Here is a 15,772-nt window from a genome sequence, read left to right as displayed (position 1 = left end):
ACAACCAGCTAATTTCCATGAAAATATTCAGAAGGTATCAGCCAAGTTTTATTGTTTGTCATATGTGGTGATTCTGTATACTAACATGTTTGTCAGTCATCCATGCCCATGCGTGCCAATGTGATCCTGTTCGATTAATTTTTTATTTATCGGATCAAGTTACTTTGCTCCAATCATTGATGGTGAAGTGTTATTAATCTATTGCGAACTATAATCAAGCCTTACGGAGCTCTTCACTTAAGAACGGGTTTTTACCATCGCCCTAGTCTTGAACCCGTAACTATTCAGGCATTCTTCGTACATTCTTGTCACTGACGTTAACTCCAGGGACCTCTTTAATGACTTTATTCGTTTTAACAGCGGTATTTCTTGCTACTACCAAAATTAAGCACTTGGGAATTCGTGAAAGAGTTGGAGAAAACTTGCGGATGGCCTCCACTCTTATGCGACACTTCTAATTTTTTTTCGTTCATCTTCGATTTCTGCTTATTCTAAAATATTGATCCAAGAATCTATAAAATTTTGTGTGAAAAAATTTAAAGCGCTGACGCATCCTGAATTATGGTTGTGAGATATGGTGAAGCTATCTTGGACAAAAGGAACTTTTATCGGTGATACAAAATGTTCCGAGAGGAAGGAGAACGTCAAGAAAAGACATTAATGAAATGACGAAAATAGCAGTGGTCAATCGTCGTATCAGCATTACAAAAATTGCAGTCCCTCAGCAAGCCATATCGGCATGCTCAATTTTTGATTGCTCTTCTTCTTGCCACAGCGTCGTGCGTTCAATAGAGAACATCACCTGCAGGTTATGCACAACTTTCGCGAAGCAGACGACCAGTAAATACCGGATTTGTTGAAGAAAAAAAAATTGGCCTCTGCTCACGCAGCGTATTTTTGGTCAAATATATATTATATAATGTCGCAGACATCGTATTCCCCACACCCGATCCCTGACTTGTTTTGTTCCCAAAACTGAATTGGTCCATGAAATGATGCTAAGCTACAATTGAAGAGATAAAAACTGAATCTAATGAGCAAAATTACGTGCTTTGAGGATTGGAAAAAAAACGCTTGCACAAGTGTATTGTTGCCAAGTGGGATTACTTTGAGAAGACAACCTATATTCTGAAGAATAAATTAAGAAATTTAAAATTATTTATTAGTAGTATGTATAGCATAATGTTAAAACACAGATGCCACCTCTGTCAGAAAATTTTCCCCAGCGAGAATACAGACATAATTGCATTTCATCATTGCATTTTCTGTATTCCATTATAAATTATTTTTGATTACTATCTTTGTAGCAGTACAATTGATGTAGACTGCGTAATTTTGGCAAAGCCATTACGACATCGGTGAATCACACTGCGCTTAGTGACTCAGACTTTAGACTTCTGAACCGAGTGAATAAGTCGTATATAATATCAAGCTTTCGACATGGCGACCTGTGAAACCAATTTAAAGCAGTTTGAAGTGACTAAACACCACAATTGAAATTGAAAATTGAAATTTATTTCGTGAGGGGTACTTAGGATGTAATTAGCAAATAAAACTAAAAAGCTAAATACCCTTCACAGGTGCATTTTTGTTAGTAACTATGTGTTCAGTTTGTATGAAGCTATATGCTATAGTAATCCGTTCTAAACAATTTTTATGGAGATTATATTGTTACCTTAAGCAGTAATCCTTGCCAAATTTCGTGAAGATACCAGATCAAATGCCAAAGTTTTCTATACAGGCTCTTGATTCCTACCGTTCGGTTCGTATGGCCGCTGCATGCTATAGTGAGCCGATCTGAATAATTTCTTCTGATATTATATTATTCCTATAAAAAGTAACTCATACGAAATATCGTCAAATGAGGAAGTTTCCCATGCAAGCATTTGATTGCGATCATTCAGTTTGTATGGCAGCTATATGCTATAGTTAACGGATTTGAGCAATTTCTGCGGAGATTACATTTTTGCTTTAGAAAATAACCTGTGCCTACTTTTGTGGAAATACATTGTGAAATGTGCAAATTTTTCATACAAGAACTTGATTCCGATCGTTCAGTTTGTATGGTAGCTATATGTTATAGTGGTCCGATATCGGTAGTTCCGACAAACGAGCAGCTTCTTGAAGATAAAATGACGTTTGCAAAATTTCAAAACGATAACTTAGCAAGTAAGGAAGGGCTAAGTTCGGGTGTCACCGAACATTTTATACTCTCGCATGATAAAGTGATAATCGAGGTTTCAGGCGTGGTTGTGAACCGATTTCACTCATATTTGGTACATGTCATCAGGGTGTTAAGAAAATACTATATCCCAAATTTCATTGAAATCGGTTGAGTACTTCCTGAGATATGGTTTTAGGTCCAAAAGCATGGATGCAACTTCCTTCCGACATGTCTTCCGTAAAATTTAGTGTTTGTTGCGTTTTTTGTTAGTCGGTTAACGCACTTTTAGTGATTTTCAACAAAACCTTTGTATGGGAGGTGGGCGTGGTTATTATCCGATTTCTTCCATTTTTGAACTGTATATGGAAATGACTAAAAGAAGCGACTCTATACAGTTTGGTTGACATAGCTATAGTAGTTTTCGAGATATGTTCAAAAAAGTTAGTAGGGGGCGGGGCCACGCCCACTTTTCCAAAAAAATTACGTCCAAATATGCCCCTCCCTAAAGCGATCGTTTGTGCCAAATTTCATTTAAATATGTTTATTTATGGCTTAGTTATGACTCTTTATAGGTTTTCGGTTTCCGCCATTTTGTGGGCGTGGCAGTRGGCCGATTTTGCCCATCTTCRAACTTAACCTTYTTATGGAGCCAAGAAATACGTGTAYCAAGTTTCATCATGATATCTCAATTTTTACTCAAGTTACAGCTTGCACGGACGGACGGACGGACAGACAGACATCCGGATTTCAACTCTACTCGTCACCCTGATCACTTTGGTATATATAACCCTATATCTGACTCTTTTAGTTTTAGGACTTACAAACAACCGTTATGTGAACAAAACTGTAATACTCTTTTTAGCAACTTTGTTGCGAGAGTATAAAAATGTTAAAAAACCACAAGAGAAACAGCTGAAAATTAAACACTACTCCTACATTACAGTTTCTTTATAAGCTGCTATACATTAAAAGCTTAAAAGTGAAACCCGCCTCATTCATTCAATTCAATTAATTAAAACGCTTGCGGTTGCTCAGCAGACTAAATCAAAGCAAATGCAATAAAATTAATATAAATATGTAAATCAGAACTCAAACAACGGGTTCTGAATGAATGAGTATATTGGCCCGAAGCACGTGTATTTCGCACATCCCACTCGTCTGTTAGCGACGGCTTTGTGGGAGACCAAACAGAAATGCAATAACTTGGAACTGATAATTTAAAAACCGGTTTAAATGATTGTCAAAACAAATATATATAAGTATAAATGTATTTGCAGTACATTTGTACTACAGTAGTGGCCACAACTAAGCCACTTAATGCATTTTTTAACACTCAAAGTAAAATGAAACAGTTATGATGCGAAGGCTCTTCTTAGACCAAACGGTTACTAGAAAACCATTAATTTTATTAGACTGACTATAAACTTAATAAAGGGCTTCGAACACCTATAAAGTTCACAAATTTGAAATCCCTTTGTAGAATTAGTAGATCAAAACTCTAACGACGGTTGAAACGGACAGGTATTCCGCCAACCCTAATGCTACCACAACAACTACTCTAAGGTCTAAAGCTGAAATTTATGATAAAAAATTAGTTGATTGAGTTTCATATTTTGGCAGAGCACCAGCAGAGAATTCAAATCCGAGGAAACATTATAAAATCACTTTTTAACAGCGATTCTACTTCGAAAAGTGCTACGAAACCTCGTAAGGTATATCTGACAAAGAAAATACTGATCTAGAAATAGATCAAGCTTCAGGGCTTTTCATTCGCCTTGTTCTTTATGGTTTTTGGTTCAATGAGGCTGAGCATAGATTTTGAGGAAAAGCGTCTCGATAGACAGATTTGGATATACATTGTGACACAAAAAACCAAAAAAGTTTAACTAAATTTCCCAGGTAAGTTTTCAAAGTTATAGGACTGTCCTTAATTACTATGCCAAATATGAGCGCGATCTATCAACCAGTTTGTTTAGAGCAGCTACTTAAATCGGTACATCTCAGTAGTGGGTTCCGAATTTTACAATGGATAAAATTATCGAACAAAGGATTTTTCTCAAGTTTTGTATTTCTAACAGCGGAAACGTTACAAATGTTAGAAAAGGCTTACGGTGAATCAGTTTTATCAAAATCACAAGCCTGCTAGTGGTACTAAGTCTTCAAAGACGGTCGATAGGTCGTTGAAGATATGCTCCATTCTGGGCGACCTTTGACCTCTTCAACTTAGGAAAATAATAAAAAAAAAGTGAAGAATATGGTTTTAAAAATCGCCAGACAAGTGTTAGAGAAATGGGAAGAGAGCTCGTCGTATCTCACGAGTCCGTTCGAATGATTTTTGAGGATATTTTGGGTATAAAACTCATTCTTGCTCGACTCGTTCTGATAAAGCTGGCTGTCTGTAAGATCCAGAAGGAAGCTCACGTCTACTACTATGGTTGACGAGACTTTGACAGCTCGCGCAGTTTTATCAGTCTTTTTAAGTAAGTAAGTAAGTTTGCAATTTTATCATATCATGTTTCAATTTAGTACAACACTTGTGCAAATAATACGATCGTCTAATCACGCACAACTCATATGCAAAATTCGAAAATTACTATAGTATCCACAATAGTGGAGCTTTCTGTCAAGGCAAGGCCCATTATAAAGTAAATACCATTCAGGCCAGTGTTGAAGCCAATCCGAAGCAGTTGATTCAACGTCGATCAGCACAGTTGGATATGTCTCCGATGACAATATGACGAATTCTCCGGTTGGATTTGACTTTGCATCCTTATAAGATTGCGTTGGCACAAGAACTGAAGCCGAGAGACCGTTTAAAGCGATTTAGCTTTACCGATTGTGCGCTGGAAATCATCGAAGTCTACGATGATCTTCATCGAAAAACCATTTTCTCAGATGAGGCTCATTTCTGGCTTAATTGTTTCGTCAACAATGAAAATTTTTGCTATTGCGATGAGTCAAATTCTCGTGTAGTTCAGAAAACCCATTTGAATCACAAAACATTTACCAAAATCCAGGTGCTACGGCCTTATAGGACTTTATTTCTGGCGAAATGAGGCAGAAAATGACGTTTCCATCAATGGCAAGTTTTGTAACACGATACGATGTTGACGGACTTCTTTTTACCGGAATTCGATGAAATCGACGCGAACGATCTGTATTTTCAATAAGACGGTGCGCCACCTCATGTTTTACTTCTAAACATGGACATATATACCATACAACTGCACGATTGAAGTCAAGTGCTTGTACGGAAAACTTTTTTATTTGACAAGATATCTTCAGGAAATTCGCCATATTCCATATTATCTTAAGCAACGGTACAATATTTAAACAAATTGTTCAGATCAGACAAATATAGCATATAGCTTTCATACCAACTGATCGACCAAAATCCAGTCCTTGTATGGTAAACTTTTTTATTTTATCAGATATCCTCACGAAATTCAGCATACATTATTTTCCAAGACAAAGGTTACAATCGCTGAAGAAATTTTTCTGACTGGATCGTTATAGCATATAGTTGCCATACAAACTGAACGATTGAAATCAAGTGCTTGTATGGAAAGCTGTTTTATTTGAAGAAGTATCTTGACGAAACTTGGTAGAGATAATTGCTGAAGGCAGTGATATAATCCCCGAAAAAACTATACTGATCGGACAACTATAGCCTATAGCTGTCATACAAATTGAGCGAACAAAAGCAACTGCTTATACTTTTTCATGCTTTAAAAATGTATAAGTGAACGATGTTAAAGCTTTGGCGCAGCCAACATTAGTGTTTATTTCTGTTTTTTGATAAACTTTTAGTTAAAAAATAAATATATCAACCACCCTGTACATTTACTACAAGACCGGCCGTAGGTAGCAACCGGTGACACAATACCTTAATGCATCATCACAATCGGTTGGAATGTGTAGAAGGCAAAACCAATAAAATACAAATAATAAGTAGCCAAAATCAAGAAATATTCTTTTACGTTTCAACTTTTATTTAAAGACGTAATTTACAAAATAAAAATAAATTTGTGACTGCAAAGTGCACCGTAAATACTTTTTCCGAAGCTCAAAGCAAGCATTCGACACAATTATATAAAGATATCACATATAATTAGATATTTATAAAGGCTTTAAGCACATCTAAACAAAAATGTGAGCGGTATCAGAGCCAACAGCCATTGGAGCTGTGTGAAGCCGGCTGAACTGCTCATATGATTTTGGTGGCCATAATAGCCGTCAGCCGGTGCACCAGGCGCGCCGGGTGCGCCATCGTAACCGCCACTACTGCCGCCGGGTGCGCCAGGAGCTCCTGGTGCGCCGCCACCATTGCCACCGCCGGGAGCACCGGGTGCACCGGAGCCGCCACCAAAACCGCCGTTGCCTTGAGCTACAAAAAAATAAGATTGAATTTCAAATCATCGTTATAATTCTGGGCACATATTAACACAAAACAAAATAAAGAACAAACGCTCATGCGCATTTATTTAAGCACTTAACGAGTGACTGTGTTTATTTACCTGCGCAAAGTAGAACGCAATTCAGTGCGAGCAGCAGCGCGACTGCATATCGGAGCTTCAAGATTGACTGCATCTTTACACGAACGTTGACGAAAGTAAACTGAGCAAAGTGCTCTTGCAGTGAGCAGCTTTTAGCTGAGATCTTGCACACATTCGCTGTGTATGCATGAGTCATTTATTTGAGTTGCAAGCGAAGCGGTGAATCGCTTCCTGGCGTACTCTGCTTTGTTGTGTCATTTCGCAAAATTCATTGCGACGATATTTAATCGTAATTAAATGTTGAAATTGTGTTTGAACGATGTTGGTTTAATAAGTCTGACTTCTGTCGTGTTGTTTTTGAAAGTTAAACGGACAGAGGAAGCGACAGTGATCGGAAAGTCAATTCCTCACGTTATTCAAATCCAATCGATGTTCTCTATAAGTAGGTTAGAATTCAAACGATACATTTTGTAGTTAGACTTAACCTTCAAATGAGAAAAAATATGCAGCTTTCGGACGATTGACTCATTCGAAATGCAGAAGCTTTTTGAGTGACGCGTGTTCTAATATTTAATTATATTAATAAGTCAAGATATTTTTGCAAACAAAAACTTGCTTTTCATCGTTTAGTTCGTAAGGGTGATCCATTTTGAGATTCAAAACCTTTCTAAAGAAACTTCAAATTTAATGGGTAATGTTTATTATCATTCGAAAGAATATTCTTTTTAATTTGTTTTTTGAATATTTTCTCTTTTAAATGCTGGCCGCGGCTACGTTTCAGATGGTCCATCCGTTGTGTTCAATTTTCGATGACTCGTACTCATTCGAGCTTTTTGACTGTTAACTGGCGAAACTCACGTTTGATTTGTGATTTTTGTCCGAAGTCCTGAACCGAAGCGGAATTGTCCTCATAGGCTTTAGACTTTATATATCCCAACAGGCAAAAATTGTGATATCACAAGATATTGGTGGCTAATCGACCGACCCGAAACATGAAATTATCTGCTTACAGAAGTGTTCTCTCAACAAATCCATTGATTGACGCGATGTGTGGGGAGTGGCGTCGTCTTGTTGAAACCAAATGTCGAGGACAAACTTCAATTTCTGGCTTCAAATAGTCGGTTATCATGGCTCGATAACAGTCGGCATTGACGGTTATGTTCGCGGCATCAGTTTTGAAGAAATATTATTCCACCGTTTCCTACAAACCACAACAAGCCGTTTTTTTAGGATGAAATGGTAACTCTTGTTCTCTTCCGGTTGCTCTTCGTCCCGAATGCGGTAATTCTGTTTGGTTACATACCCATTCAGCCAGAAATGGGCCTCATTACTAAACAAAATTTGGCTCGAAAACGTCGGATCTTCTTGGAACCTTTCAAGAGCTTTTTTTCGTAGATTGTGGCAAGGCCTTGCATAATTTCGTAAAGATAGATTGCCAAATTAAAAAGTCTTTATTTTAGTCGTTCAGTTTGTATGACAGCTCTGTTAAAGTGGTCCGATAATGGCGGTTCCAACAAATGATCAACTTCTTTGAATGAACAGAACGTGTGCAAGACGGATATGGCTAAAGGCTAAATCGACTAAGCTCGTCACGCTGATCCTGTATATTATATACATATTTTATAGAGTGTCATCCATATCTTTCTCGGTGCTACAAACGTCATCTCAAGAATAATATCCCCTTTTTGGGGTGAAATTATGCTTTGAAGTAGCGTGGCTCTGCTAGAAAAAAACGTCTTCGTCATTCACAAATGTGAAAGCGTTGTAAAAGCTTTGTGCAAAATAGGTGGAGGGTGAACTCAGAGAAGAACTGCTAAACCATTAAATAATTATGATTATAACCTTTTTACTTTCAAAATTTCAGGTACGGATAATATTCCACTGAGCAATATTGTGCTACGAATTCTGTCGACGTTTGTATTTGAGGCGATTTTTGTTTTAGACAAAATTGGAATGGAAGACAGAAAACCTCAATCACTAAAAATTATGGCGCATAGTCTCAGCAGAATTTTCAAAGTTTTAAAAGCTTTCACCCCAACCTTAAGCTTTAACGTCACTCAGTGGACTCCATCGATTATCTCATCCTCAGCAGAATTTTCAAAGCTTTAAAAGCTTTCACCTCAACCTTAAGCTTTAACGTCACTCAGTGGTCTCCATCGATTTCCTTCCGGAATCTTTTCTACCTTGCGTGATAATGATGGATAACACCTATTTCATCATTATTTTTTCCAAAGTTGTCTAACTAGACAGCTTTTAACAGAAAGATATACATATTATATATATAAAGAGTTTTCAAAATATAACTGACTTAATCAACGCCCCTCGTATATACTTATTTGTATTAAATATCTCGAATAACATTTTAATTTACACAATTTGCGCTTGAGTTTAAGCTTTAATTAGCATACAGACAGCAATTAGATACATATATTGCACCTTTTCTTAATGCTTTGCACTTTTTAATCCCACTCTCTTTCTCTTTTTAAGCTTCTGGGATTTTTGTAACCTTCAAAGTTGACTAAACCCGATTAGTTATTACGTACAAATATCATTTGAAGCTTCTTTATATCATATTTATAATATAAGTAAATACGTAATGAAAGCGATACCTGGAATTAAAGTAAACAAGACGAGAAGTATAGATATAGAAATCAATTCTTGGAATAAAAGTAGAGAAGGCGAGAAATATAGAGATAATAATATGAAACTTTAGATGTCGGCAACCGCACGCATGAATCATTAGAAGGTGATGCAATTGAGAAGACACTCCTCACATTCTGTAACTCAATGTATTTACTTTACTGATAAGACGTCCACCTAAGGCTAGTTACAGAGTGATGTCAAACGCAAAGTGGACTAATGGAGATAAGCTATAATTGTAATGTACTTGAAAGTCGGAAATCTGAGTTTCACCTCTGTGCAAGGCTCAGTTTGAGTCTAGACGAAACCGCAAAATCCAACAGATTACTTGAAAACAATTTAAAACTCGGTATAAAAAAAATAAGATCATCATTTCCTTATTCTCTTCTTCATCATGTACCATACATATTTGAAAACTTCGAGCAGTCTGGCCAGTCATATATATTTAACATAAAAGGAAATTATACTATTATAACTTCATTATAATTCACACTACGAATATATCTCAGAAGAAACGTACATGAATCATTCTCCCACACATCATATAATGCGCAAGAAGTCCGATCACACTTTGTCATACTACAATTAGTAATTCTTATGAGGTTTTCTTATCAGCTTTTTTTTGGTAACTCCCTTTTTCTGCATTAGGTCTAACCTTTGGTTCTGCTTATTGCCGCCAATATCGACTATGACTAGTTTAAATATCTCCGTAAACATAACCATGACTAGCCTATACTCGATTTCTATAATTTTTGTTCCACAAATAATCTACTAGCTTGAGCTTCATATAATGTTTAGTGACATCACCTAGTAAAAACTCTAAACTTTTATTTGAGATTCAAGGTCACATGTTATAAACATAACTTTCAGATTTTCGGTCTGGCCAGACTGCTCTATCTCTCTCTTGCAGGTCTATAGTTCACCGTTCTATTGATATTGTATAGGAATTTCCAGAATTATTTTCCTTAACATAACGAAATAACATTTTTTTGCTTCGTAGAAAGGCAGTATTTTTTCCGATTACAAATTTAATATATTAGATAATCCAAGTGATTTTAAGAGGAGCAATTCCTTAAAGTTTAACCTTTGTAGATTATTGACAAATTCATTCCAGACTTTAATGTCAATTATAAATACAGGTGATTCCCTTATAAGACGGGTTTTCTTACACGGTATTTTTTGGCATGCCACGATTTTACCTTTTTTACGTCACAGATCGTTGAGTTCAAATGGTGCATGACACGACTGATGTTTTGTTCCAAGTCCTGAATCGAAGCGGTATTGTCTGCATGGACTTTAGCCTTTACGTATCCCCACAGGAAAAAGTCTAACGGTTTTATATCAGACGGTCTTTGTGACCAATGGACCGACCCAAAACGTGAAATTATCTGCTCACGGATCCATTGATTAATGCGATGTGTGGGAAGTTCGACTAATTCCATCAGATATTCAGGATAATCTTACATTAACCTAACTTTACTAATTTAAGTTCCTACCTCTAAAGATGATATTATTTTAAAAGAAGAGATGTGGGATCCAGATCCGTCGAAATTTGGGGATGCGGAGAATCATAATTTATAATTAAAAACGATACGAATATCTAACTGATGGTCGCTGTTATAGAGACCTTAGTCTCTCAAGGATTCCAAAAATAATCGCAGACAACTGAAAACTTTAAAGGTTAGATTGGAATGGAAAACATCACAACAAGGAAAAACAGAGGGAAGGAAATAGAGGCTGCTTCGTGGATTAGATTTATGCTGGGCCTAATAAAAATATAATTAATTTATGTCATTTCAAGGGTAATTCCATAATACCACGTTCATTAAAACTACCGTCCCTGTTTTTTAAATGTAACACAATTCGTCCCACAATGGTCAAACTTTTGACCACAATCGTCGTCTGGGAAAAACTACCCCGGTTCAAGTGTATAAACTAGAGTTTTTGCGTCGATGTGTGACAATGGATGAAAACTGGTTCAACATTTAACACCGAAGACCAATCGATATTTATATGAGTGAACTACACTTTATGAACCCACTATAAAGCAGGGAAAACGCGACATCCAACTGGTAAGGTTATGGCGTCTGAAAAATTGAGTCGATATGTACACAAAAGTAAACGGTCAGCTCTCTGACCTTCCTCGCTTCCTCGCTGCAAAGAGACTAACACTCCCCCCACCAAATCCACAGCGACCATATTCACAAACTGGACGAAGAAGTACAGATTCGATCTGTATATAGGCAGTCGATGGCGTTAAAACTCTCAAAAACCATAAAATGTTAGGTGTGACACTATACAGCCTGTGTTCCTTCACTCATCATTCACAATGAACCCCTCTCCAAGCAGTTTCTGATGTGGTGTTTTCGTAGAAAAAATTACTCTTAGGAACATTAACAGGTGTTTCCTTAACTACGTCAATAACATAAGACAAAACGCCGACCAGGCTTCGGATGCAACTAACTTCAGACGTGCACTGAACGCCTTTCACAGTCGAGCCATAAACATATTCAATGACTTCTCCTCAGGCAGGCGACGAACACGAGTAGCCGCGGGAATTGACCCCGACATACCAAATATTGTATATGTATGTCCAGCATGCAACAAAACCCCGCATGACTAACCCTACACATCTGACACCCCTCTCCCTATGGTCTGAGTCCGCCGAAACAGCACGTTTCCTGGATCTACCGTTGAATGAACTCGATGACAACTTATCTAAGCCTTACCACCCTAACGGGAACTAGACAACCCTTACAACAATATGGAAAAAATCCATGAATTGGGCTTTTTAATTGCTTCCCCAGCCACCGTATTCTCTGCATTTAGCAATCAGCGACTATTTCTTGTTCTAAGATCTCAAAAAAAACCTCGCTGGGAAGAAATTTTCGTCGAATGAAGAGTTGATCGCTGAAATGGAAACCTATTTTGTAGCAAAACACTAATAGCACTACAAAAGCGGTAAACGAAAACTTGAAGGGTCGCTATAATCAGTATATCAATCTTGAAGAGAACTATGTTGAACAGAAAGAAAAAAGCGAATTTTGCAGACTAACTTTTCAACTGATCTGTTATGTTTCCAAAATCTTTAAAACCTCATAGACCGCTCTAAGTTTTGACTGCCATTATCTTAAAGCATATAAAGAACTATTCGCTTCCACCACACTTCCTCACGTACAACCAACCACTGCTGAGCGCAATCATATTTGCCTACTTTTCCTGCAATCATTGCCACACTCGACGCTTTTGTGTTGACCCTTTAAAATGTTTGGTTAAATAGTAATAGTTGACCAGTAAGCGGAGCGGCAGCGGCAACGGCAGCGGTAGAAATGCAGATTGCCAACAGCAAGTCAAAGTGTGTCAAAGAAGAATAGAAAATTGCATGCTATCTGTCTATCTTTCTGTCATTTTCCACTTAATATTTTTGTGCTTTCGCTTTACTTTTACTTATTTTTCTTGCTATTTTGCATGGTATGTGGCAATGCAGTTGAGGTTGCGCCACACAAAACGAGTGAAAATTGCACAAATTGCTATGTATGTCGACGAAAACTTACTTTCGCACAACGAGACGCTGGGCGCACGCAAATGTCCTGTGGCCATTTAGTTTTTTCGGCTGCTTTTGGCTTCTTGCAATGTTTTCTGTGGCAACTGTTTTGCGCTGGCCGAAGTGGCTCGTAGTGTTGGCGCTAAGGTGTGCTGTGCTACCTGCTATGCAGATGTCTTACGGTTGGAAGAACTCGAATAAGAAGCATTGCGGTGCCGGAGTTGGAATTGCAACAAAATCAGAAAATCACAAGTGTGTACAACGGTTTATATATAGTCTACATATGTATATGTATATGGTGTAGAATAATGCGCTCTACTTATATATACTTATAGAAGTGGTCGCTCCATCCTTACTTATACTTAGCGGCCACAAATCAGTGCTATGATTTATATGGCGGCATATTTTTCCAACTTCCTTTGGCGCTGTGAAAAATGATCCCGTATGCGACGCAGCAACTATTGCTATAATGTCCTTTGCCCGTTGTCCTTTGCTGCACCCGCTAACTTTTTGCACAGTTTGTTATTGTGACAACCTTGGGCACTTTTATTGCAATTTTTTCCCTGCCCATCTCCTGCTCATTTCCTTATACTTCCAGCGACGCGAAGTTTTCTAATACTGTGGCAAACACGTAGTCAGTCTAGTTAGGCCTGCGTATACTATATATACTGTTGGTATAGATATCCTGCTAGTTGGCCAACTTATCTTAACGACAATCCCACTGTTGGACGCGCGCCACCAAGCGGCCACATCGATGATACACCGCCGCACCACACTTTGTTGCCATTTCGCTATTTATTTCCCACTTTGGTGGCATTTCCATTTGCTGCTGCCTGCTGCCGCTGCTACTGCTAGTCTTGTTATCAGTGACCGACACTCGATTACATTTTCCGTGGCACTTGTCACTTGCGGCAGCTTTCAATGGCAGCAAACTCGAATGCACAGGAAGTAACTAACTAGTATTTCGAACTAACCATTATATGCATACCTTTTTAACTTACTTACAAACATACAGACGTACCTACTTATATAGATATAATGCTATTACAAGCGACTTAGTGAAAGACAGCGCGTCGATTCTTGCGGCGTTATACTGTAACTATAGCTTGTGCATTCAGTGACTAACAATCAGTGTCTCGTTCTTTTGCTCTCTATCTCTTATTCTTTCTTTCTTTCTTGTGCACTTTCCTTCCGTAGCAGCTGTAAGTTTTGTGTGTCGTTGGTGTAACTTGAGCTTCTCCAATTATTCTATCATTGTAATGGTGAGTGTCAACACCAACAACAATCAGCGCTAGAAGCATCAATATAGCTGTCACTCACGTTCACAATTCGAATGTCAAATGGGAGTAAATGGAATATTGGTTTGACATAACGGTATGTTAGTTGAATAGGGAGAGAAAGCGAGCGAGAAGTGTTGTTGTTGTTGTGCGGATTTAATAAAAATTTTGTAAAAGAGATCTTTCTCAAAGACGGTACAAGCCAATTACAGAATTTGTTATCATGGAAAAACGCCAGAAATATTCTTAGAAAATTTGAAGTTACTCCGTCAAATACTTAATGTAACGGCTATCTAGTCCCAGGTGGCAAGGTTCAGATAAGCTGTTATCGAGGTAATCCAATGGTTGGCTCAGAAGATGTGCTGTTTAGACGGTAACGGACCATAGGGAGAGGGCCCTGTAGAGTTAACTGGGCATGCAAACAGGTGGTTAGAGTCAAGCGGGGACTCTTTGCATGCTGGACATATATTTGATATTCCGGAGTAGATTCGGGATAAGTAGGACTTTGATTTAGTCCAACCCGGACCCGGAGGACTCCACCTCGGCCAGCTGCAATACATGCAATGGATGGAGCCATCTTAAGACCTGCTTCGACCTTAAAACATAAGTAATCCACAAGTGACTTTGCTCCATTTTGGACATTACAACGGATCATCGTTTCTATCTACCTAAGTAAAATCAAATTTGCACTCCAAGAATTACAACCATCCATTCTCATATAGTGCATTAGTTCTACAACTTCGAGAATATCTTAAAACCTACGCTTTGTGTAACGCTGAAACCGTCCGACACAATTAGAAGATGGATCACATCAGTTAAAAATCTTGACATAAGAAAAATTAGCGAAGATCACTTAAAAATGTTTAGATTTAGTTGGTAGTGGGCAGTTTTTTCACTGGACCACTTTGATATTTATATTATTTAGTAAAAAATTCATACACCAATACTTCTTTCGAAATGTTTCTAATGTAGAAATAATTTTGCAGAAGATATGTAACTGCACTTGTAGTCAAATATAAATCGTGGTAGATTGGGATTAAGTAAGTCAATTATTGACTACACCTAACGTGCAAAAGAAAAAATCGACTGCAAACTCTTCTCTCAATCTTTAGAAATTCTTAGTCGATCGACGATTAACGGTCAGAGACCTTACTGGTATTGTTTGAATATCGGAAGGATTTGGAAGATCATTTGAGCCTAAAAAAAGTGAACGCACAATTGCTTCAAAATTTCCCTTTTTTTTCAAGAAACATCATTGCTTTAACGTCTGTGAAACAATACTTTCCGGCTACCATGATGCCATGAAACGTATCGTTGCTAGCGATGAGTCTTCGAACAGATGAAAAATCGGGCGAATATGGGGGCAAAGCTGAGCCGAAACTGAAAAAAAAATTTCAAAGCAGGTCAAAAATCAATCATCAAATCAATTATCGAGGTTTTGTGGATTCCGAATTCGTTCCGACCGACCAAACTGTTAACATGGAATACTATTAGAGTATTATGCGTCGTTTATGTGAAGCTATTCGTAAAAAGACCTGCTTCTGGAGAAAATAGTTCGAGCTGCAGAACTAAATAGAGAAGGTACCATCTTCTATAAGAGTGTACAGCTGCTGGCGTATGCCGATGGTATTGATATCATTGGCCTCAACAC

The 15,772-nt window shown here is 37.8% G+C and overlaps 1 protein-coding gene across 1 annotated transcript; it reads right to left on the bottom strand.

Moving 5' to 3' along the window:
• Positions 1-6,133: 6,133 nt before the first annotated feature.
• LOC108977456 (glycine-rich cell wall structural protein 1.8-like) lies at positions 6,134-6,842 on the bottom strand. The gene is made up of 2 exons (XM_018947143.1): positions 6,682-6,842; positions 6,134-6,551 (listed from the first exon to the last, which is right to left on the bottom strand). The coding sequence occupies exons 1-2, from the start codon at positions 6,752-6,754 to the stop codon at positions 6,295-6,297; spliced, it is 330 nt and encodes a 109-aa protein (XP_018802688.1). The 5' UTR covers positions 6,755-6,842; the 3' UTR covers positions 6,134-6,294.
• Positions 6,843-15,772: the final 8,930 nt, after the last annotated feature.

This window comes from Bactrocera latifrons, unplaced genomic scaffold (assembly GCF_001853355.1).
Source record: "Bactrocera latifrons isolate USDA-ARS-PBARC rearing strain unplaced genomic scaffold, ASM185335v1 scaffold_9, whole genome shotgun sequence".
Taxonomy (NCBI): domain Eukaryota; kingdom Metazoa; phylum Arthropoda; class Insecta; order Diptera; family Tephritidae; genus Bactrocera; species Bactrocera latifrons.
Note: the sequence above shows the minus strand (reverse complement) of the source record. Positions and strands in the feature narration are given on the sequence as shown.

Coding starts and splice junctions, on each gene's coding strand:
- LOC108977456 (XM_018947143.1), bottom strand. CDS start 6,754: ATGCAGTCAATCTTGAAGCTCCGATATGCAGTCGCGCTGCTGCTCGCA. Junction 6,552..6,681: donor TTGCGTTCTACTTTGCGCAG/GTAAATAAACAC, acceptor ATTTTTTTGTAG/CTCAAGGCAACGGCGGTTTT.